Source organism: Archocentrus centrarchus, chromosome 1 (genome assembly GCF_007364275.1).
Source record: "Archocentrus centrarchus isolate MPI-CPG fArcCen1 chromosome 1, fArcCen1, whole genome shotgun sequence".
Classification (NCBI taxonomy): domain Eukaryota; kingdom Metazoa; phylum Chordata; class Actinopteri; order Cichliformes; family Cichlidae; genus Archocentrus; species Archocentrus centrarchus.
This window is the reverse complement of record NC_044346.1, coordinates 16,685,388-16,708,768: the sequence shown is the minus strand read 5'-3', so window position 1 is coordinate 16,708,768 and position 23,381 is coordinate 16,685,388. Positions and strand designations below refer to the sequence as shown.

General features: G+C 41.0%; 1 protein-coding gene across 1 annotated transcript in view; it reads left to right on the top strand.

The window, feature by feature from the left end:
• npnta (nephronectin a) overlaps positions 1-23,069 on the top strand; it is a 56,364-nt gene extending 33,295 nt beyond the window's left edge. The window contains 10 exon segments of the mRNA XM_030744168.1: positions 634-753; positions 2,071-2,190; positions 5,179-5,313; positions 8,627-8,704; positions 8,707-8,748; positions 9,982-10,362; positions 16,374-16,460; positions 17,633-17,731; positions 21,109-21,368; positions 21,625-23,069. Of these exon segments, the coding sequence (XP_030600028.1) occupies positions 634-753; positions 2,071-2,190; positions 5,179-5,313; positions 8,627-8,704; positions 8,707-8,748; positions 9,982-10,362; positions 16,374-16,460; positions 17,633-17,731; positions 21,109-21,368; positions 21,625-21,735 (1,433 nt within the window). The 3' untranslated portion in view covers positions 21,736-23,069.
• The last annotated feature ends 312 nt before the right edge of the window (positions 23,070-23,381 follow it).

The window sequence follows — 23,381 nt, the reverse complement described above, 5'->3', positions numbered from 1 at the left end:
AAGACAACATTAATGTTATTAGTTACAGCTCTGTTTGCCTCGTCAAAATGTCTGCTCTTAGAAAGGCATAATGACTTGAATTTACATGAGGATTTGACAGGTGTTGAGCTCAGGGCATATTCTTTTCTCCCAGGGGTGCTCGCTACTCTGAACCCAGACAGCATCGTGTTCTAATAAGATTTTCACAGGCTACTGTGGGTGAAATTTCTCTACATTTATGTCTGCATAAAAAAAACACTAGAATTAAATGTATCCATCAAAAAATACTGGAAGCAGAAGCCACAACCTCACAAAGCGGTGGTGAGTCAGAGGTTTTAATCGTATCCTTTATCACATGCAGGTGATGGAAAGGTTGACTGCTGATACTGGCTTAACCATCAAAAGGGCGAGTTCTGGGCCTGTCAGAACACAGAAATGCTTCAATTCCCCGAAGATACCCCCACCCGATTCAAAACACACACATTAACACACAGACATGTCAGACAGACACTGCATACCTGCACGTAAATGGACAGGTGAGGTCTGACACGACTCACCTCTCCACCTTTGCCCTGTGACTAATTTCACCTCTTTATAGGACCTCTGTCTCTCTGTACCCCGGCTGATTTGAGTTGTCTTTCTCTCTGTCCGCAGACCTGAATGAGTGCGGGCTGAAGCCGAGGCCCTGCAAACACAGGTGCATGAATACATATGGGAGTTACAAGTGTTACTGCCTAAATGGCTACATGCTGATGCCTGACGGGACCTGTGGAAGTAAGCCTGTTTCTCTCACACACACAGATCTCTTTGACTGTTGACACTCTTTGTATTGCTGCCTGAAATGTGGATGTTTTCCTTCCCTGTCTGTTTTCTCCCTCATCATGCCACCAAAAAGGATCGCTCTTTTCACTAAATGTATCCATCTGAGTTCCTACAGGAGACAGTGTTGATAACATATGCTCTCTATTATGAAATATATTTCCCACTTGTACCTCTGACAGCAGCCTCAGAATCCTTTGATAGACTGTTTTGATTAAAACACCGTGTTGATCTGCTTCATTATAGCTGCTCTACAGTCTAAAGAACCCCTGTTAAGAACCCTTTGAGGGCGAAAATGAAAAAATATGAAAGAAACGCAATCTACAAACCCTTGAGTGAATGTGCAGTTTTTATTGTGTGCCCTGAGGTAGTCCACAGAATGTGAGCTGATGCCTGAACTTGTCTGCTGTAAATTCTGCTTCCCACCTGATAACTATTTTTGCTGCACGTTTCCACTTGAGGACTGTATGACTCCCGATACCTCTTTTTAATTAGTTCTTTTGTAGAAGAAGAAAATTCACTCCCCACCTTTTCAAGTCTGAATTGCACGGCACTTGAGGCAATCTCAAATTATTCTAGGTGTTGTTGTCTAATGATAGCATGATGCCATTAAACACCTTGCTCCTCCTCTTTTTCCCCCTTTGATCAATAGATCACTGTAGCATTTAATCAGCCCGGCCTGCCTCAGCCATCACGCTGTACTCCAGGGTGCCGGCAGCAGCTGAAGTAGCAGTGGCAGCATACTCACTTTTAATTTCCTTTTTAGAGTCCACAGTTATCAAGAGAGGCTGAAGAAAATCAGTTTCGTTATATATTATTTTGGAAGGTCTCGATCTGCCCGGCACGTCTCAGCAACACTCGCGCTGCACACTGTTGCTTTGATATGGGGGAGATGGATTATCAATCTTTGGGTGTAACAAAGGATAAAAGTGGGCAAGGGAAAGATTGCTCGACCTAAAGTGTGAGCACATAGCAACTGCACAGCACAGAAGTCTAATAATGGCAGAGTGAGTGCTGTGCCGCTGGCTGCACCCTAGGGTCAAGCTGGCTAATATCAGAAAAGGCAGGCGAGTGGCCTGGCTCTTAAATTGGCAGGGTAAGAAGTGTGTGTGTGTGTGTGTGTGTGTGTGGTGTGTGTGTGTGTGTGTGGTGTGTGTGTGTGTGTGAGGAAGGAAAGTGTAGGTGAGAGCAGTGTAAACTGTTCCCGCCTTTGTACTCCCCAGTGGTAGCAACATGTGTTAATGTGTGCTGTGTTTCTCTTGCATCCATCAGACGCTCGCACTTGCGGTATGGCCAACTGCCAGTATGGCTGCGAGGTGCTGAAAGGAGAGGTCCGATGTCAGTGTCCATCGCCGGGGCTACAGCTGGCTCCTGATGGGAGAACCTGTGTGGGTACGTCCCGATCCTAATATATCTCCACATGCCTGAAAGCTGAGCCACGCCTATCTGTGGGCAACTTACAGTGTGTAAATCACCATAAGGAAAATCTTTCTGTGTGTGTGTGTGTGTGTGTGTGTGTGTTTTCTCTGCCTTTAAATTTGCTAATCAAAGGTAACTGTTTTGGCAAAGGAAGAAAGGTAACTGGCAGCACAAATGCGGTTTAGACATTCAAACAAATCCTCTTAGCAAACAACTCATCAAAGTTGAATTCATCCAAATTACTTAACAGTGCATAACTTTGATTTTATCAAGAGCCACGTCGATTTATCTGTTCTTCTACTACTACCTGTAGCTTCTACAGCAGGAATATGATCAGGGTAATGCAGCCGATCTGTCTTCACTACCAATTTTATGTGACACTGCTCCTCAGAGGGGTAACTTAACAGATGAAATGGGCAGTTGAGGCAGTTAACCTGTGTCAGGGTTAAACACAGGGTGTTCAGTATAGGCTGTTCCCCGTATGCTGCCTTACAGGCCCACTTAACTGCTGGGTGGCTAAAGGGGTGGTTTTTCTAAAATAGGATAGACATGAATCATGAAACATAATGAAGAGGGCGGAACCCCTGCCTACCACAGGTGTTACGGCAGTAAACTCTGGACGTTCCTGTTATATGGAGTTTTATGGATGCTGTATAATCACACCTGTGGAGGTGATTCTGTCTAGTAACCAGAGACTAAGTTAAGCATCTCACAGCTAATGAGGTTGATTAGTAACACGATTGGGTATAAAAAGAGAATCCTAGAGGAGGTGAGTGTGTCAGAAGTAAAGATGCAGAAGGGTTTGACTGTCTGTGAGAGACTGCATGCGCAAATGGTTCGACAGCTTAAGAAGAGCATATCTTGATGTAAAATTACAAAATCTTTTCATGTAAGAGACAAGGTCAAATACAAATACAAAAGGGCCGTGAGCTTCAGCCCCTCAGGCAGCGCTGCATTAAAAACAGACCCTTTCAGGAACACTTCTGAAAAGCATTGTCAGTAACACAGTTTGTCGCTGCCCACACAAAATGCAAGTAAAAGCTCTACTGTTAAATAAAAAGCACTAGAAATGTAGCTGCATTCTCTGGGCCTGAACTTTGACTGCAGCAAAGAGGAAAAAAACTGCCCTCACAATTTGAGTTTGGAAATCATGTGTACTCCAGACGAAGAAGGAAAGCATCTATGACGGTTTGGGGGTTTGACATGAATCCACATGGCACAGATAAATAAGCAGGCACCATTAATACTGGGCATGTATACAGGTTTTGGAGCAATATTATGCTGACATTGAAAAGACATCTTTCAATGAAGGCCTTGTTTATTTCAGCAAGTCAATGCCAAACAACATTCTGCTGGTATAAGAAAAGCATGGCTTTGTAATAAAGGTGCTAAACTGGCCTGTCTGCAGTCCCTGATCTGTCACCCACTAAAAAAACACATGGCACATCACTGTATGAAGCAAAGAACAGAACAAAGGAGGCCCTGATATTAAGGAAGGGAAAAAATCTCACTCAAAACTACAGCTGTTGGTTTGTAAAGAGAAGAGATGAAGCAGCTGATCCTTTTTAAAAAAAAACAAAACAAACATATTACTGGTATAACATTCAAAATGAGCGTGTATTCTTTAAATGATGCATTTAATATGTTGTACCTGTACTATATTCAATAAAATTTATCTTTGGGATCAATAGAAAATCTTGCATTCTTTTTGTACTACTTCACACAGTACTGCAACTTATTTGGAAATGGGGTTTTAGTACATTACCACACTACGGGGCTTCTATCTGTAGCTTCGCTCTCATACATGTTTTACAGTGCCCCAGAACAGCAATCAGTGTGTAATGTGTTGGATGATTCAGTTGAACTCAAATGCAGTGTAATATGAACAGGAGCTGGTACAAGCTGCTATCAAGCACTCGTGATAAATAATATATATTTGTCCCAGTGCTTTGGTGCAAAATGTAAATGTAATTGCCCCAGTAGGACGAGCGTAGCTGTTTAAAGAAACTGCACACGCTTCCGTGTTTGTTAACTAAAAGTGGATTAGGCCGGGAATCCTTTAAGAGGGATGTCTCATGATCCATCGGAAGGAGGTATCGACCTGTTTTTGCTCCATGACACAATTTCACCAAAACTCCATTTGATTAATGACAAAGCGCACGGATGTTTTTGTGTTGCTGAAGTTCAAATGAGACAGCTTCCTAATTTAATACTGCAACCCACAGAAGCTGTGACTTAAAACACATTTCAAGAGATAAATATCACAGATATACAGTTTGTAAGTGTGAATATGGGGTAAAGCTGATTTGCTTTTTACAGTGTATAGAGATACTTTGCTATTTAAAATATAATAATCCACACCTGCCCTGGCTGCAGCAGCAGCAATGTATCCACAACTGTTGGCCATTAAGCAGCTCCACTCAAGCAGTTTGGGATTAAGATCCTTGCTGATGAGAACTCTCAGCAGTAGTTGTTAATGGGATGGGAGAGCTCTGCCCACTCACCGCTCTTGCTTGTTTTCCCAGCTGGTCCAGGTGTCTTAGTGTTTTTAAGGTTATTTTAAACAACAGTTTCTGCAGCACCTCAGCTGCATTATGCTGCAAATAAAGTAAAGGTTTTAAGGCAAATGCTTTCAGCCTCCCAGTGTCTAAATATTAATGATCACATGCCTGTAAAGGTGATCAACAGAGACACTTAGAAAAAAGTCTTTAAATAATGAAAGAAGTCGGTGTGTATTGTATTGTGCTCGCCGGGCTGAATGTAAATGGAGCTTTGTTCATAAATGAATACTAAACAGGGACAGGGAACATGTGTTCCGGCATGAATAGCTATGTTTAGTTTAGATTCAGTGACCCTTTCTAATTTCTCAAATGTTTTAAAATCACATTGTTTTATTTTGCATACACTTTCTATTTTATGCATTATAGTAATTAATTTGAGCATTTTCCTTTTCTTTTGCAGATGTGGATGAGTGTGCCGCAGGGATAGCAGTGTGTCCCAGGTTCAGGAAATGCATCAACACCTTTGGCAGCTACATCTGCAAATGCCACGAAGGGTTTGACTTGCAATACATCAACGGAAAATACCAGTGCATAGGTACTGTCGCAGTGTCTACTTATAAAACTCACAAAGGTCAGAGGTGTTTGGAGATGATTTGAATTTTAAGCCAAATTATTTCTAGTGATGCATTTGTTGTTTTTAAATCACATGGTGAAAGAGTCTGATGAAAAGAAAGCAAACGCACACACAGAGATAAGTGGCAGAAATCCACATTAAAAACAAACTGCTTGTTGAACCTGCTTTGGACATTTACTCTCTTAAAGATGTTTTGCATTGGCAGACACTAAGTGGCACTATTCTCAATATATGTGATTTTTAAGTAGGAGAAAATAAATGTGTGACAAGCTTCTCCTTTGCTTTAGTATTTCTTTTAATGCTTTAATGTGGTGTTCCAGGCCTTAAGATTTCAGAGGAAAAAACAATTTTATTTGACGAGCTAATTGTTATTTTCAATTTGCAGATTAATTGTTTACTTACAAAGCATATAATTAGCTTAAAAAACATGATTTAATGTAACAAGTACATCAATGGACACTTTGCAAAGAGAAAATGATGCAGTAAAACAATGCATTAAAAATGTCAGGCATCAGGAGGAATATATCCAAAATCAAAACAGCCTCGTTAAATAAACTGCGGCTGGCTCGTAAAATGCTGCAGAAGTTGGAGAAAATCACAGAGTATAAAATCCATACCGTATGCAGGAGTCAGGTGGATCAAGGTCAATAAATGCTAAGAAAATAGGGATCAAATGAAAACTATATTGGATAGAATATACTGCATAATACGCGTAATAAAATTTATAGTACAGTCCTGTGAAAGACCAAGTACACCCAGAGAGAAGAGGCTTTCTCCCTGCAACCCTTCAAACCAAGACATACTTGTTGGATCTTTTTCTAATTGTGCTGTCATGAACATTTAACATGCTAGCTGAGGCTGTAGAATCTGAGTTGTAGCTCTTGGGTCTTTTTTTTTTCTCAGAATTTGCAGTTTGGCCTTGGGGTGAATTTGCTGGGATGTGAGCATTAACACAAACCTGAACACTTCAGGACAGCAAACTACCAAAGCACCTGGCTGCTACTTAACTTCTTCATTCCAATGGATGCAACAAGTGCGTACTTTCTTTTTCACATGACTGTAGCTGCAAACTAAAAAGACAGAAAACACTTAATAATATCCCCACTCAATGAACTTTTAACAAACAGCTGCAAAATTAATTTGCACTGTTATTGCATGATAATCAACTTTTCCCCAAAAGGTGCATTTTAATGGTTAATATCATGCTGCTGAATTCCAGCCACCCAAAACATGAAAAATCCACAAATCCACATGATCTTATGTTACAGCCCTCATCCTGATTTATTTGTTTTTGAATACAATTTCAGGGTGATCAAGGTTAAAAAAGGTTTGAAAGACGCATCTCTGTATCTTAGGGAAGACTTTTATTCTAAAACAACCTTCAGAATGATTTTCCTCTGGTATTCATAAAAAGGTTGAATACTATCCAATTAAACTCTTTCACTAATGGTACAGCATAAATTTTGAGCCTTCCTTCAAGTGAATGTGAAGCAATTAGCGTCAAGGCGGGGTGGTGTGATGGGCAGAGTTAGGACACAATTGCAGCACTCCGAAGACTGGCATAAAGTTTAGATTTAGCTTTATTGCAGAGTTTCAAAAACAAAATCCAAAATCTTTCCAGGAGCAGAACAAGGCAAATAATCCAAAACAAGGAACAGACACGCCACCATGAAGGGACAACGTGCAGATGTGAAACTAGTGTGAGGGAAATTGCAGAGGGGAACTAAGGCAACATACACTCCTGATCAAAATCTTAAGACCAGTTAAAAAATTGCAAGAATTTGCATTTTGCACTATTGGATCTTAAGAAAGTTTTTAAGCAGAGCTTCACAATGCAAGAGATAAAACCTTTTGAGCAGGGAATTTATTGAAAACTACATTTACATTCAAACATGATTTTTTCAGCTGATCAAAGTTTAAGACCATAGCTCAAAAAAACCCCCTCAAAACAGAAATCAAAGTGTCCAAAAAAAGGCCCTCAGTAATGAGTAGCTCCACCATTCTTGTTGATCACTTGAAACAATCGTTTAGGCATGCTTGATGCCAGTGTTTCCAGGAGGCTAGTGGGAACGTTGCTCCAAGTGTTGAAGATGGCTTCACGAAGGGCATTCGCTGTCTGGAACCGATGTCCATTTTTTGTAAACTTCCCTTGCTATCCATCCCCAAATGTTCCCAATCGGATTTAGATCAGGGGAACATGCAGGATGTTCACCTTTCAATGTCCCATGTTTGGTGCACCCTTCCAAAGTCCAAACAGGCAATTTTGTGGCGTTGTGGAGCCCTTCCCTCGCAGATGCCGTCTGATGGTTATTGGGCTGCAGTCAGCACCAGTAATGACCTTAATTTGGGTAGAGGATCGTCCCGTGTGTTGGCGGTCAGCCAATCAGATCCTGCGGCTCAGTGCTGGTGAAATTTTTTTGGGTCTACCACTTGACTTTTTTGTTCCATAACCCTCAGGATCATTTAAAAAATGCAAAATGACTGTCTTACTGCGTCCAACCTCAGCAGCGATGGCACGTTGTGAGAGGACTTGCTTATGCAGCTCAACAATCCTACCACGTTCAAAGTCAGTGAGCTTTTTTGCTTTTGCCATCAGGAGGTCTTGACAGTGTAAAGACTTGACAGAAAATGACATGGAATCCAAATTTTTGCACAGCTTTTGGCTTTTAAAGGCTATGGTCTTAAACTTGTTTGAGTGTAAATGCAGTTTTCAAAAGATTTCCCTGCTCAAAAGTTTTTGTCTCTTGCGCCGATTTCTTCTTTTAGCATTGTGAAGCTCTACTTAGAACCTTCTTAAGATCCAATAGTGCAAAATGCAAATTCTTGCAATTTTTTTAACTGGTCTTAAGATTTTGATCAGGAGTGTATACACACATGGAACGAGACAGTAGGAAACAGCTGGGGGGAAACACAGGAATAAAACTAAACACCGAAGGTTGACCAAAATAAACAGGAAGTAACTTAAACCGACCAGGACTGAGACACATGAACTTGACACAAGGACAGAGGCTAAACAATAAACACAGTAAAACAAAACACCTGCTCAGCCTGAAACACAAATTAATCCACACCCAAGAATAACCTAGGAATCCAAACTAAGAAACACGACAGAATAAATTTAACAACAACAGAACGTCGAAGAACAAAAACAACAAACACTGGGCAAACAGCCCGGGACCGCGACAGTTAGCTTTTGATATTCTGCTTTTATATTTTAAGCTTTCTGCACTCCCACACAGGAGCTGAATGTTGTTATGCTTCCATTATCTTTCAGATGTGGATGAGTGCTCTCTAGGTCAGAGCCACTGCAGCAGCTTTGCCACCTGCTACAACACGCCAGGCTCATACAAGTGCAATGCAAAGATGGCTACAGGGGGATGGGCCACGACTGTAAACGTAAGACCTGAGAGAAAATTCAGTTTAGCAACGTGGAACAGGGCCTCACTTTTTTTCCTTTGCCTGCGTCTTTGTAAAAAAGCAGGGAGAGGGGAAGAAAGAAACGGGCTTGTAAGCCGGAGCTTGGACTGAAATTCCTTTCTTTGTAATGCCTGTCAATCATTACTCGACTCACCCTGCTCCCTTATCGCATGTGCCCAGAGTGACTTGGTTTTTGACATGTGGCCAGGGTAATGAGTCCACAAAGAGGAGTCATCATCAATTGTGATTTTTCTCTTTTTTATTTTTTTTCCTGGTAGTTTGTCTCATTCTGTCACTGACACACAGTTCATTAGTCTGTCTGTCTGCACTTTCACATCAGCTCAGTGGACAAAGAGTCATTTATTCTCCACGGTTATTTAACCAACCAACAGGCACAGCTCATGTAACATTCCATAGAGCAAAGTGGATGCCTCCTGCAAGTGCTTCACCCCGTCATCCTGCCCAAAGGGTGTGAGCCACAAGTGCTCAGGGAGTCAGGTTGCAATATCCTATTTGTGTATCACATATCAAAGTCACCTGCAACCTGAAAAGGCAATAACAGAGTTCTAACCTCTTGCCTTTGTCCACTATCATTCCTCACTCCACTCCTGAAACCCTTAGGAAGCCACCGCCATCACCCAAAACCCCCCCAACCCCCAGTTTCTGTCTCTGCCCCTGAACAATGCGTGGAGCAACAAAGGAAAAAGAGGTGTAGCTTTGATGATGTGAGCGAGGTTGATCTTGGGGCACTGCAGCCTGTCTGAGTGCAGGAATCATTCCATACACTCAAAGAAGCTTTATGCTGTGAGGCCTCTGGCTATGAGTATACCAAGAATTACTAATCAAGATGACCGCATGGACAGATAAAAAAGACATGATAAGAAAGCCAAATCGATTTTCAAGAGCAGGAGTTCGCTGAACATGGGCTGTCTTAATGGTTCAGCTTGTGAAGTCCTGTAACCGTGAGAGAATGTGAACTTATGGGCTTCGTTTGCAGTTGTGAGCTTTTGCTTTAGTGTGATTTCTGAGACACCCAATTTGTTTTAGGGTGCTAACATTTAGGTAATGGTTATCAGAAGTCTCAGTAGATAAAATAAAGCCCTCTTCTTCAAAAGTGAGGCTAATAATTGCAGTCAGTCTGCAAATGTATGCCTCATTAGCTCCTAAGTGCTCATATTACAGTGCTCCATCTGCATTTTCTTATTATTTCAGCCATTCCTAAAGTGGTTATTGACCCCCCGAGACCAGGCAAAGTGCCTCCAAATCATCAAAACCACATCCCAGGGCTGGATCAGAGGAGGACCACCACCACTCGCCCAACAGTGACTCCAAAGATAATCTTCCCAAAACTGCCACCAACCTCCGCAACTACAACCAAGGCACCCTGGCCGAGGGTGACCCCACCGCAACGCAAGCCGCCGGTTCCCACACGAAAGCCCTTCATACCCACCAGAAAGCCACTGGTACCCACTCGCAAACCCTACGTCCCAAGGCCAGCAACTCCCACCAGACCGCCACTGCCACTGCCACCGGTCCCAACTGTGGATAATTCCATTCAGAAGGAGGTCACCAAACAGAGGGGGGATGTCCACAGTAAGAAGCTTTTCACTTTATTATTTATTTATTTACAGTTGACTTAAAACCATTGTGACAGCTTCTTCCAGTTTCAGGTTTTGAGTTATAGATAAAGATATTGTTTTTCCTTAACTGACTGCACATGAAACATTAAGGAAGCACGCCAGCTTCTTTTGCTTCCACCAGTAAACATCTGGAAGAAGCAAAAGAAGCTGTGAGCACAAAAATCGACATTTTCACCTTAAACAGTTGTTAGCAAACAGTTGTCTGTTGACACATCTGGCATTACTAAGAGCAACGTTAGTATTAACTTTGAGGGTTTTTTTTTCTTCTTATCTGGCAAACAAGTCCAGTGTTCACAAAGTGAAGAAGAAGTGTACTTACTAAAATGGCCCCTTTCCATTTTCTCACCTGAACACATGAAACCGTTTGAATTATGTGGTGTGAGGAACATCTCATAAGGAAATCATGTGAACATAAGACATACAGTCTAAAAAATAATCCTTCACAGAGGCAATGGGAAATTCTTATAAGGTGTTTCTATTTCTTTTCCACATGTGTTCACTAATCTGTTTTGATGTGTATAAAAGGAAAAAAATCCAGCTCTTAAGCTGCTCAACGCTCTGTGATGTTCAGCAGAGAGCTGCTATTTTGAGTGATTGCTGCTTGTTGCAGGGCAGGTAGTGTACAATAAGTGTTTACAGCTTTTTCACTGGGAACAGCTGCTGTGTCTGGAAAACAAGTCTGACTAGAGGCAGTAAAATTGAACCAGAACAGTAAAGCCGTGGGCTGCAGAACAAAAACAATGAGCTTTAACACTCCATAAAGGTGAAGGAGTGTTTGACGTAGCACATTATAGAGGGACACACTGTTCATATAAGTGTATTTTCTGGAGCAGCTTTAACTGCTTAGAACATGCATGGAGGTCTAATTTGTTACATGGCGGCTGTGGCTGTCTACCAGTGTAAGGTCAGGTGCTTGATTCCCCCAACTCCTCAAGTCTGTTGCATTCATCAATGTGTGAGTGCCGTGCACGACAGGGTGCTTAGACATAGAATAAAGCACTGTGTGTGGTGTGTGTGTGTGTGTGTGTGTGTGTGTGTGTGTGTGTGTGTGGTGTGTGTGTGTGTGTGTGTGTGTGTGTGTGTGTGTGAGAGACTCTTGTAGTGCAAATTGCTTTGAGTGCTCAGTTTAGAACAGTGCTATATGAGCACTGCCCCATTAGCAGCTTTAATTTCCTTCTATTTGATGATGGAATAAACCTTGTTTACTTTTGGCTTCCTTATACTCGTCATTTACTTCATGCATCTCCATCACCAATTGCATGTTTCTGTTTTTGAATCCTGAAATGCTGTTTTTCAACATTCGAGGGAATCACAGATGATGAGTGATATTACGTTGTTGTATTCTCTGTATTATAAATACCATTTGGCAGACAGTGTACAAAGTTCATCTTCCAGTTAAACACATGACAGTTTAAATTTGGCAGGAAGATTTAATCTCTGAGTTTAGATTGTAAAGTCTGGTTCAACTAAAAGCCACTTTCAAAACCAATTCAGATACAAGGGAGCAGCAGTTTTAGCTATTGCCACAGTGTTACTCACTGTAATACTTAAAGGAAGAGTTTCACATTATGGGAGTGCACAGCATTATTATTCTTTGTTCCCTCTCTCCCACATTCTGAGACTGTGTCCCACATTTTGACTGGCTCTGCAGGACAGACACTTTTTAACATGTGGCTTTTACCCAAGGCATATGAACGGAAGGCTTATTATATAGTCAGAAGGAGAAGGTTAGCCTGTCTCATCAGGGAAAGTTAAAAGTCAGTGAAAAAAGTTTGCAGATTTTGGTGAATATGATGGAAACTACCAGAGTAGGATAAATATGGTGTAAAGTGACACAGTATGTGTGTCATAGTTGGACAAAAATATCGCTAAAATTGTCAGATATGTGTCAAAAAAGGAATGCTGAACTATGGAAACATTCAAACAGAAACTTTTATCAGAGAGTTCCCTTTTATCCTTATTGTAATTACTGTTGGAAATATACTATATTTATCCTGTACTTGCTAAATGACAATCCGGTAACATGCACAGTTTATTGTATTTTTGTTTTCAAGTTGGATATGAACATTTCAGAATACCTCTCAGCATCGTAGACACGTCCCACTTTGTCCCACACAAACGCACTGTTTGCCCTACATTTAGTTTGTTCTGAGCTGGTCACCCTAATGTGTTTTCCCTCTAGCCTGTAAGAATATGTATCCAGTTTTCACTTTTGGAGAAATCAGCTGTCTTCTCTCGAATAGTTAAACTACACGGCACTTGCTCTTTTTTTTTTTTTAGTAAACAGGTCATGATTTCTGGAGAAAGAAGATCGATAATAGCACTGCAGACCAGCAGAAAAATATGTTAATTACATTCTGGCATAAACTCTCCCTTTAAGTCACCTATATAGGGGAATTCAAGATGATGTCCATTAAAATCAAGCTACACCCACCCTCAAGACCCAGCTGTTGTAAGGAAATAATGTCCAATTTTTTTTTTACAAGAAAATAAAGGCTCATGCGCTCAGTATCACAAAACTGTGTGGTGGAAGGAAGAATCTCTTTCTCCTCTCGAGGTAATCATTTTTTGGCTTCAAGTGACAAACACAGTTGTTATCCACATGTCACACAGTGCTCTTTATGCCGTGCATCAAACTTTGACACCAATTACCTTCAAAATGAATCCCATTCTCAATCAAACCAAATAATAGAATGAATTATAAATGATGTTGGGTGGTGAGACTGTTTCTTTTGGCTTTAACAAAGAAGTTAATCAGGGCAATCAGAGTGTGTGCTGCACCTGTGAATTGTTCCTTAATGAGAAAACTCCCCCACTGTTAAGTCTGAAATGTGCAGTTCAAGGCTGAAGTCACGATCTTCATTTTTATGTAACAGATGAAATACGTGGATTTGTCTCCAGGTAAACAGTCACTATTTACATGATACGGGCTGGTGGGATTCTGTATTTTGTTGACGGAGCTCAGTGAATCCAACGATAAGACAAAAAGCAGCAATGAACTGATCCTACTAACAAATACTGTCTGTGTGTCAAAGGCCTGATAAACTTATTCCTAGAAGTGTCTCTCTTTTGGTGTTTGGCTCGTTTGTAGGCACAGCAAATTTCAGTGTTTACCCAAAACCCAACATTAAGCTGTTTCCCTTAAAAATGTATGGTGAGAAACTAAGGACAGAATAAGAGATGAGATACTGTGGTTCCTATTCACCTTGCCAGATGGCATCACATAATTAGAAAAAGGGAAGAAGAGAGAAGATTACCTTAACACCTGTCTGCCCTGCTTGAGGGAGACATCAATCTAATAGTCCGCACTACGGCAGAGCAGTTCTAGAAATCAGAGCTTCCCGAGGGACGGCTTGAGCCAGAAGAGAGAGGGAGGGAGGAGAGACATCACTGAGTGATTATTCAAATAATTAGACGGAAATAGGGATGAAAATGAATAAGAGCCCCGTGGCGTGAAGAATACTTCAGCTGCTCCTCGAGTGCAGGTGTGTGTTTTAGTCGGAACTAATTCAACGGTTTTTACATATTCCTCACAGTCTTGACCCGTAAAGTCAACACTACACCTTTGTCCCGAGAAAACCTTATCTCCATAACCGTTTATTGTTTTCAGATGGGTTAAAAAGCATTGAGAAAAAAGTGAAAGATGCGATCACCTCACCATAACATCAGGATCAGAGTTTGAAAGCTGGAGATATGCTTATCTTAACTCTGCATTTTAGTTACTACTGTGTATTAGCAGTAAAAAAAAAAAAATGACAGTGGATTTGGTTTATTACTGTAACAGCTTGCCCTGCATAGCGTCTCTGCTGGTTGCTCGGCAAAACACCATGAGGTCGGCTTCTAGCCAAATAATGATGATAATGCCACATAAATGCCTATAAAACAACAAATTGTTATGACTCTGTCTGTGCAAGGATTAAAGACATAGTGCCAGAACTGCCAATTAGTAAGCTTTTGAAATGCTAATAGTCAGATTTGTTTAACTATAAAGAGAGGCAGGCTAGCTGTGTCTCCCCGCTTTCAGTCTTCATGTTAATGTTGTTGCCTGCCACTTCTACCTCCATCTAAGTCAGCAAGAACGCAAACAAGCATATTTTCCCAGAATATAAACACACTGTGATTTGTGTCAGGAATTCTTGTAAATTAGATTTCAAGAAGGCTGTTATTTGAATGTCATTAAAAACTGCTATTTTGAAGATACAAGGCTTTCACCAAGCGACAGTGATGGATGCTGAAGCGTGATGTGGATCATGTCAGTTAGGAGAAAGACAGCTACACTGTGTCTAGAAAAGCACAAGTATACATACAGTATGATCTCTTTTTTTTCACATTTAGGCCAAATGTTGCATATCACCTCTGCAGCTTTTACTGCCAAATAATTGGATGGAATAAACCACACAAGTTCAAGGGTCAAATGTCAAAGCATTTAGCTTTCAGTGTTTCCACATAATTCTGAATAATCTTTCTCACTGCAGAATAATGGACTTCAGATTGTTTGGAAATGGCTTTATGACCCTTCTTAGATTAATGAGCAGCAACAGTTTCTTCGGTGGTCTTTCCTCCTTGGCGTTGTGTTAACACACAGCTGAATGCTCCAGAACAGCATGATGCTTTTACAGAGAGGCTCAAACTTGCTGAAGATCAATTAATCAAGTGCATCTGATGAGCTGCACCTGGCTGCCCCCTTAATTCCTCTGGAAGCAGAAAGGGTGCACTTAGTTTTTCACACGCTGCTTCTGCATTTTGGCTTAATTTTTGTTAAAAGAATAATGACAGAATGCAATATGTCATGTGTTGTTGTTCATCTGAGCTTGTATTTATCCAATTATTTATGATTATTTGTTATTATGCCCTGGTAGTAAAACCTTAGCACTGCAAGAGGGTATACTTTTTCACATGATGTATATCCTCTAGAACCAGATTCAAAGGGAGGCTTGCCCCCTTAAAGGCACAGACAGAGAGACTTGGATGCCAGGGATTGCTCGAGTGACTCGGGTGTCTGTCTGTGTGTGTGTGTGTGTGTGGTGTGTGTGTGTGTGGTGTGTGTGTGTGTGTGTGGTGTGTGTGTGTGTGTGTGTGATCTCTGCACTCTCAGATTCCATCGACTGACAGACTACATCACAGCCTGCCAGGTGGTTGTGACCCAGCAAAGTGGTGGGGCATTTTCAGTGTAGAGGCTGAGTGGGGGGGGGGGGGGGGGTTGACAGTTCAAATCCAGGTTACAGGTCATTCATAGCATACGCACCAGAAGCAGCCTGGGAGGCTAAGAACATTTTAATTGATCATTTGTCTCATTAAATCCCGCTAACGTGTGCAAATCCAATATATATTAAAATAGGGATGTTTATGTACTTTACACTTTTTTAAAACTTTTCTCAATGGTGAACATTTTCAAAAGACGTTTTAAAATAAGACAGTGATCATCCTTAAAGAACAAAAAGGTCAAAACATATCTCACTACAAAGCCACATTTTTTTTATCATGCACACAGTGACCTTTAATGACTCAGCTTGATCTGTGATATTTTGGTCAGGGTGACCCATCGGACAAGGAAAGAGGCTGTTTCAGGAGCAGCTGTGTGTCTTATGTGTGTGTGCAAGTACTGAAGCTCCCAGTTGTGTAGAGGTAACATTTGCTCAGATGTTGCATCAGACGAGGCATCTTCCTTTTCCTCTTTTTGACTCACATTTGACTTCTAGTGTTGCTACAGGTTTTTTCCCAGGTATTCCGATCTCGCGGTCATCTCTGTTTTTAAAGTTTTTTTTCGTTTTTTTTTTTTTTTTTTTTAAATGTGGCTGACGTATGGTGGTTATAGAGGTGCTAAGCCATGGCACTGATTCCTCCGTGTAAAATCTTTGAGTAATGAAACAAAGGTGTATAACAGCCAGAAGCAGATGTTAGTGAACAAACATAATACCTTTGTTAATCCTTTATCTAAACCTTTGTCTCCCTCTCTGCCCTCAGTCCCTCGAAACCCCAGCGGCAACACAGTCCTCGACATCGACTTTGACATTGAGCTCGGCAACACAGCAGAAGCCAAGGATGACCCAGGTAAACAAAACACATTTGACAGAGACAATCAGCAACAGCACAGCTCATCGAGCTCAAATGATGATGGACGAGCCACATTTGCTGTGAGCAAAATGAAACTGACAATCATCTCCTGCAGTGCTGCTGCAGAGGGTGAAGGTATTATAGTGACCAGATGTGTTTTGATAGGGCCTTCACCAGGGGGTGACACATGACATCTGGCCGTTTCAGTTTAAATAATGGCTCACGGCCCAGAAAGCAGTGCCAGACTTTTCCACTTTTCACATCATGCTTGCTTGATTGCTTGACTGCTTGAATGATGAATTGATCATTTGGAGGCACATCACAGCTTTGCCCAAAAACCTCCATAATACTTGAGTTATTAGGGAAGTTCCTACAACAACAAGCTTTTGTGAGGAGATGGCTTTTCCTGTCATGTTTGCTCAGTGTGATTTATTGATATCAATGGTATGCAGCATAGATTGCCTAATGATTTAGTTGTGTGTTTATTTTGGCTCGTGTGTATCATTTGATACACTGTGTCACAGATAGAGAGTGTTTTCATTGGCTCAGAAAATGAACTGATTTTTTTTTGTATTTTTGAAATCCTGTTTCAGGGACAAAATGATGGATGTTATTTTCTTCTTTGAACCACTTTGTACAGCAGTGCCTGCATAATACAGCAACTGCTTTGCCCGCATTGCCTTAATGTTATTGTCTAGACATCATCACTGGGATCTTAGAAATCATCAGTCACTGAATATTATAACTCTGTTGTAACCGTGATGTATTTAATCATGGTAAAAGGCATGCACACAGTAGTCTTTATGTCCACAGTCACTCACATACAAACTCAGTGACATCAGCAGTTCTGGCAATTCATGTAAATATGATGTTTTAGATGAATGCGCTTCTGCTTGTAATTTATGCAGCTCCATTTCCACTTCATTTTTCTTCAATGCCTCAGCTCTCTTCAGAGATTACAACATTACAACAAATGTTTATGCTTTTATTGTATCATCGTGTTCATCAGAGGGAGCTCCAGCAGTCCTCTTGCTCCTGGGGATGTTAGAGGCAAATAAAGGGAAGGCTCATGTGAAGCATTACAAAGAGCAGCCTGACGCCCTGTGCAAGTGTTTGCGCCCTCCACTTCTCTGAAATGTGTGTTTTTGTTCTTATTCTTGTTCTTACAGAGTCGGGGTATCTGAGCTGCTCCTTTGATGATGGTCTTTGTGGTTGGATCAGGGACAAAGACGGGGACCTGCACTGGGAGACGACGCCTGATCCGTCAGGTAATTGAAGGGCAGCTCAATTCTCCTCAGTCACACGCTTGTTTTATAGGCAGGGAATAGAAATACCACGAGCTGTGTTTCTTTACACATGCAAACTCACACACTGACAATCTAAGTAGCTTCTACTCAATTACAGGTCAAGGTGAAATTACTCGAGGGAAGTAGTTTGTCTCTTCTGGAGATTAGTGCTTCACTCTGCAAAGCAATGCAAATGAGAAGTAGATTGCGTGACCCATCAGGGATACCTGTGGCTCACATTAAATAGGAATACGACACCGTTGCTTTGTGGGTTCAGACGAGGAGAAGACGCAGTGAATTATGTTAAGAGGACTCACTACAGTCGGTGAGCAGGCTTAAAAGCGCGTTGTACTGCAACTGTTTAACTGCATTTGACTTCTTTTGGCAAATTGTTTAGTCTTGCAGTTATTAGTGTGTTTTCAGAGAGGCCTCATTTCAGCTAAGTCCAGGCTCCTTCACTAGAGCAAATAAAGATTTTTCTTTCCCCAGACCTTTAAGTTCCCTGGAAAATGATTTATAATGAATCATAAGCTAAGTGCTGACTTTGAGAAATTCCATTTAATGGACAACATTTCAATTTGCAGTAACCTCTCTGTGCTACTAAGTTTAATCAGAACACTTGAATAATCTTTTAGTTATGCTGTGCATATGTGTGTGTGTGCCCAGTTTTTTACTACATCCTCAGTGTGTTGTGAAGCATGTAATTATTTACTGTTCATCCCTTTAAGTACTTTGATCGACAGCCACGGGCAAACATTCATGCCCATTAGAGGATTGGCATAGATTTGGAGAGAGCTCATAATTTATGCAGAAAGCTTCTGTGGCCTGCAGATATTTAATACACCCCCTGTGGTTAACACCAGCCATACATGCTGTATAAGCAAAATACATCAGCATTAATCAGCTAATACTCAGGAGCTTTATCACCTTTAAATTTTTAAAACTATAGTTCAACTATCACTGACTAATGCATAAATTAAAATACATGTTGCCAATGGCAACTGGGTGTACTTTAAGGCCAAGAAACATAAGTGGGTCAAGGGTTTGTCTGTTACAGTGCTCACTTACAAAGAAATGAACAGTCTTGCAGGTTTTAGATGTGTCCCTGATCCAACACACGTGATTCAAATGGCTGAATTACCTCCTCAGTGTGCAGTCAAGTTCTCCAGAGTCCTGCTAATGGACTTCTATATTTGACTTAGGTGTGTTGGATCAGGGACACATCTAAAATCTGCAGGACACTGGACCTCGAGGCCTGGATTTGAGGATCCCTGATCTAGATGTTCACTGGCAAACTTATGACAAGCCTGTACATGTGCCTTCTTGAGCAGGGGGACCTTCCGGGTGCTGCAAGATTTCAATCCATTATGGTGTAGTGTGTTACCAATGGTGTTCTTGGTCACTGCGGTGCCTTCAGACCATTAACAAGCTCCTACAATGCAGTTTTGGACTGATCCACCACCTTTCTCGTGATCATCCTCACCCCATGAGGCAAAATCTTGCATTGAGCTCCAGAATGAGGATTGGTGGCCATTTTATAATTCTTTCATTTCACCTTCTCACCAAGCTTCTTGCTGATGGTCTTTTAGCCCATTTCAGCCTTGTGCAGGTCTACAGTCTTGTCCCTGACGTCCTTTGACAACTCTTACTATTTTGCCTTCAGAACTGCCTTAATTATTTATGGCATAGATTCAGAAAGGTCTTCTGAGATTTTGGTCCATATTGACATGGTAGCATCACATTGTTGCAGCATCCATGATGCAAATCTTCTGTTCTACCACATTCCAAAGCTGCTCTATTGGATTGAGATCTGATGAGTATGGAGGCCATCTGAGTACAGTGAACACTGTCATGTTCAAGAACCAGTTTGAGATGATTGAGACTGAGCTTGAGGTCATAAAGGGTCAGCAACAATATTCAGGTAGGCTGAGGGTCATGGTGTAACAAGAAAATATCCCTCAGACAATTACACCACCCCCACCAGCCTGAACCATTGGTACAATGCAGGATCCATGCTTTCATGTTGTTTACATCAAACTCTGACCCTACCATCCAAATGTCGCAGCAGAAATCGAGATTCATCAGACCAGGCACCATTTTTCCAATCTTCTATTGTCCAGTTTTGTGGGGCCTGTGTGAACTGTAGCATCTGTTTCATGTTCTCAGTTGAGAAGAGGGGCGCACTGTGTGGTCTTCTTCTGCTGTAGCACACGTGCTCTTGGGTGCCACGTGTTGTGCATTCAGAGATGCTGTTCTACATAGCTTGATTGTAATGACTAATTATTTGCCTTATCACCCCAATTTTGGCATGAATAAAGCATTTTCACAAAGAGAACTTCTGCTTACTGGATTTTTTTCTCTTTTCCTGACCATTCTCTGTAAACCCTAGAGATGGTTGTGTAGGAAAATCCCAGCAGATCAGCAGCCCCATCTGGAACCAACCACTATGTACAGAGTCATTTAAATCACCTCCCTTCCACATTCTGATGCTCAGTTTGAACTTTAGCAGGTCATGCCTAAATGCATTGAGTCACTGCTATGTGATTAGCTGATTAGATATTTGTGTTAACAAGCAGTTTAACAGGTGTACCTAATGAAATTGTTGGTGTGTCTAATTTTTACTATTTTTTTATGGGAAGAAAATTGAATGATTTATGTGATTTTTTTTTGTGCCAGTTTAATCTTTCAAATTGGATTTTGGTGTAATTTATATATATATATTGTGGCTTTCTAGAAGTAGTGTGCCAATCAGTGGGGACAGTTTTGTCAGACGTTTGCATCGGGATTCTTCTTTGAAGCAGAAAATCAAACCAACTAAAGTGGTTTCAAATGATATGTATGTGTGATGGATATGCATAAGTGATAAGTGAAACATGAACCAGTTTCTGTAGCAGTAAAAATACACAAGCATCCCCAAATTTTTGTAAAACAAAGCTAATGTAAGTGAAAAAAAGAATGTTTGGTTCATTGGTTGGCTATGCAAACTGACCTGTAATCAAAGGGTTTAGTTCATTTTAGTTCTTCTGGTCTGCTTCAACACATTTTCTTTCAGAACTGTCACTCATCTGTGTTTAAGTCAATTCAAACCAAATCCTTGAGGCTTGCTCATATAAAGATTCTCACTGTGTACAGACTGATGGTGATATTGATAACAAACAACATGACATTTAAAGAAAAAGCTGCAAAGCCAGAAACATTTATTACCTTTATTAAGTAGTTTTAAATGCAGCCTTTTCAGAGAAAGTTCATTCAGTCTAATCTTATTAACACAGCTCAGTTTGGGGCTTTTTTTTGGACTGAAAATTTAGACTACTCTCTTGTCACTGATTGACTGTAATGTCCATTACTTGCCTCCACAGGTGGACGGTACCTAACGATACCCGATGTAGGAAACAAGAGGACCGGACGAGGAGCACGGCTGGTCCTCCCGCTCACCCCTCCCTGGAATGACGGCAACCTGTGCTTGTCGTTCCGGCACAAGCTGGCAGGTCACCATGTAGGAATGCTTCAAGTGTTTGTGAAGAAAGGAAAGCAGTACAGTCCAGCGGTGTGGGGTCGAACGGGTGGAAATGGCTGGAGACACACCCAGATCACATTATGGGGCACAGGCCTGGAAAGTGTAAGTATAACAATACTGATAAATAATTTTCTCGTACAGTGAAAATATAAAGATTTTACGTTATTATTTCAGCTTCAGCAGTGATGAAATGTTTGTATTCTTGTTTATAAAAAGAAAATCAAGGCAGCTGCATTTCCAATGAGTAAATTTGTAAAAAAATTTTGACACCCACTCTGACCGCTTCATCATAAAGCAGCATGTGATGGCTGTTCCTATATGGGAGTACCTCAGTGTGCATTTTGTGCCTGTTCATCAGGTGATCCTGAAGGGGGAGCGTGGGCGAGGCAGGAGCGGAGAGATGGCTGTGGACGACATAACCTTGAGGAAAGGCTCCTGCACAGAGGAGCACAATCTGAGGAGACTTTGACTGACAGAACAGAGCAAGGCAGAAAGAAAACAAGAGGGAAACTCATCTCAAAGAGAACTGACTCTGTTGTGACACCCCCCACCCCTCCCCTCCTCCCCTCCTCTCTGCCTGGGCACTCATTGATCAAATCCCCAAATCCCAAAAATTGTGCGTCTGCAGAACAGTGGGTTTCACTACTCAACTGTCCGTTAATAAAAGGACCGAATCTGTTCTCGTGGGTGGATCCCAGCAGCACACCCCAGTCCTCTCAGCTTCCATCTCACTCCATCACCTTGTTACTCTAAGATGTGCATGTACCTACTCACCACGGAAATGTCCTCCACTTAAGACGGCACTGGCAGCCTTCCAGCCACAGCGTTGAGAGGCCCGCATTCACTTCATTTCTTCCTGGAGAGGATTGTTCCTTTATTTAGGGAGCCCGCTTTTGCATTGCTTTGATCCTTTAACCATAAGCTATTGCTTTTTTTAGTTGCTTAATGGTGAAACGTGGCCAGGGGTGCATTTTGTGACTGTTTTGATCAGCAAAAAAAAAAAAAAGAAGTGGTATGCATTTCTTTTGGTTAGAGATAAAAATATACATAAAATACAAATTGTATTTGTCAAAATCGGATCGGTTCTAATGCAGATTTCTTTAAATCTGATGTAGACCCACAGTATCCCCTGATATTGCTGGTCAAATGTGAGTTGTTTTTTTTTTTATTACTGGCTACTGTTCTATAGCACAGCTTTGTCTGAAATGTCACGGTATTTCTTTTTGTTGCCACAGCACTTCAAAGACCAGTTTGGATATTTAGCATCTTTTCTATCCTTTTATCACTGAGTAAGGTTGGTTAAACTCTACGATCATGTTCTTCAGATACTTGAAACGTGTAAAACAGAATCATTGTATGATTTTCGAGTCAAATCAAAAGTTACCTTCTCTTATACACTTTGTGCTTTGTTATATTAAGTGCAGTTTGTTATAAAGACAATGACGCCAACACCTTTTTAGGTTTTCACAAATTGTATTATTGTAAATGTAGTTGTGTGTACATACTCTATACAATCCCATTTGTTGTGTGGTTTATATGTTATGTAAATTCATACATGAATATTGATTGGATTTCAGCTGGTTGATATTTCAACTTTTAATGAAAGAATATGTACACAGATGAAACCCTTGTGTGGTGCAAGGCTGTTGTTTAAAGTGCGCAAAATGTGTGTCTTCGTATGGTATAAAGCTCTGTTTGTAACTTGCCAAGCACATAGTTGCATATTGTATGCTGTGATGATGAAGGGCATTGTAAAGGTTTTCTGTATGCATAGTTGCAACCACCAAATTCAGAATTATCCAAACCAGTATGTAAATAAAAAAAAAAAATAAAAAAAAAACTAGACTGATATGTTTCAAAGAAACCCAAGATTGCTTTACTAACAATTTTCTATGCCTAGGTGCTTTCTATCTAATATTCACACACATTCACACTCCAGTGAATGCATTAGAAAGCAACTCAGGGTTCAGTATCTTGTCCAGGGATACTTTGGCATGCAGACTGGGGTAGCCGAGGATCAAACCGCCAACCTTCCGATTAATAGATGACCTGCTCTAAGGCACCACATAGTATGAGCCGATTCATTTCTATTTCCAGTCCACTTATCAACACAAT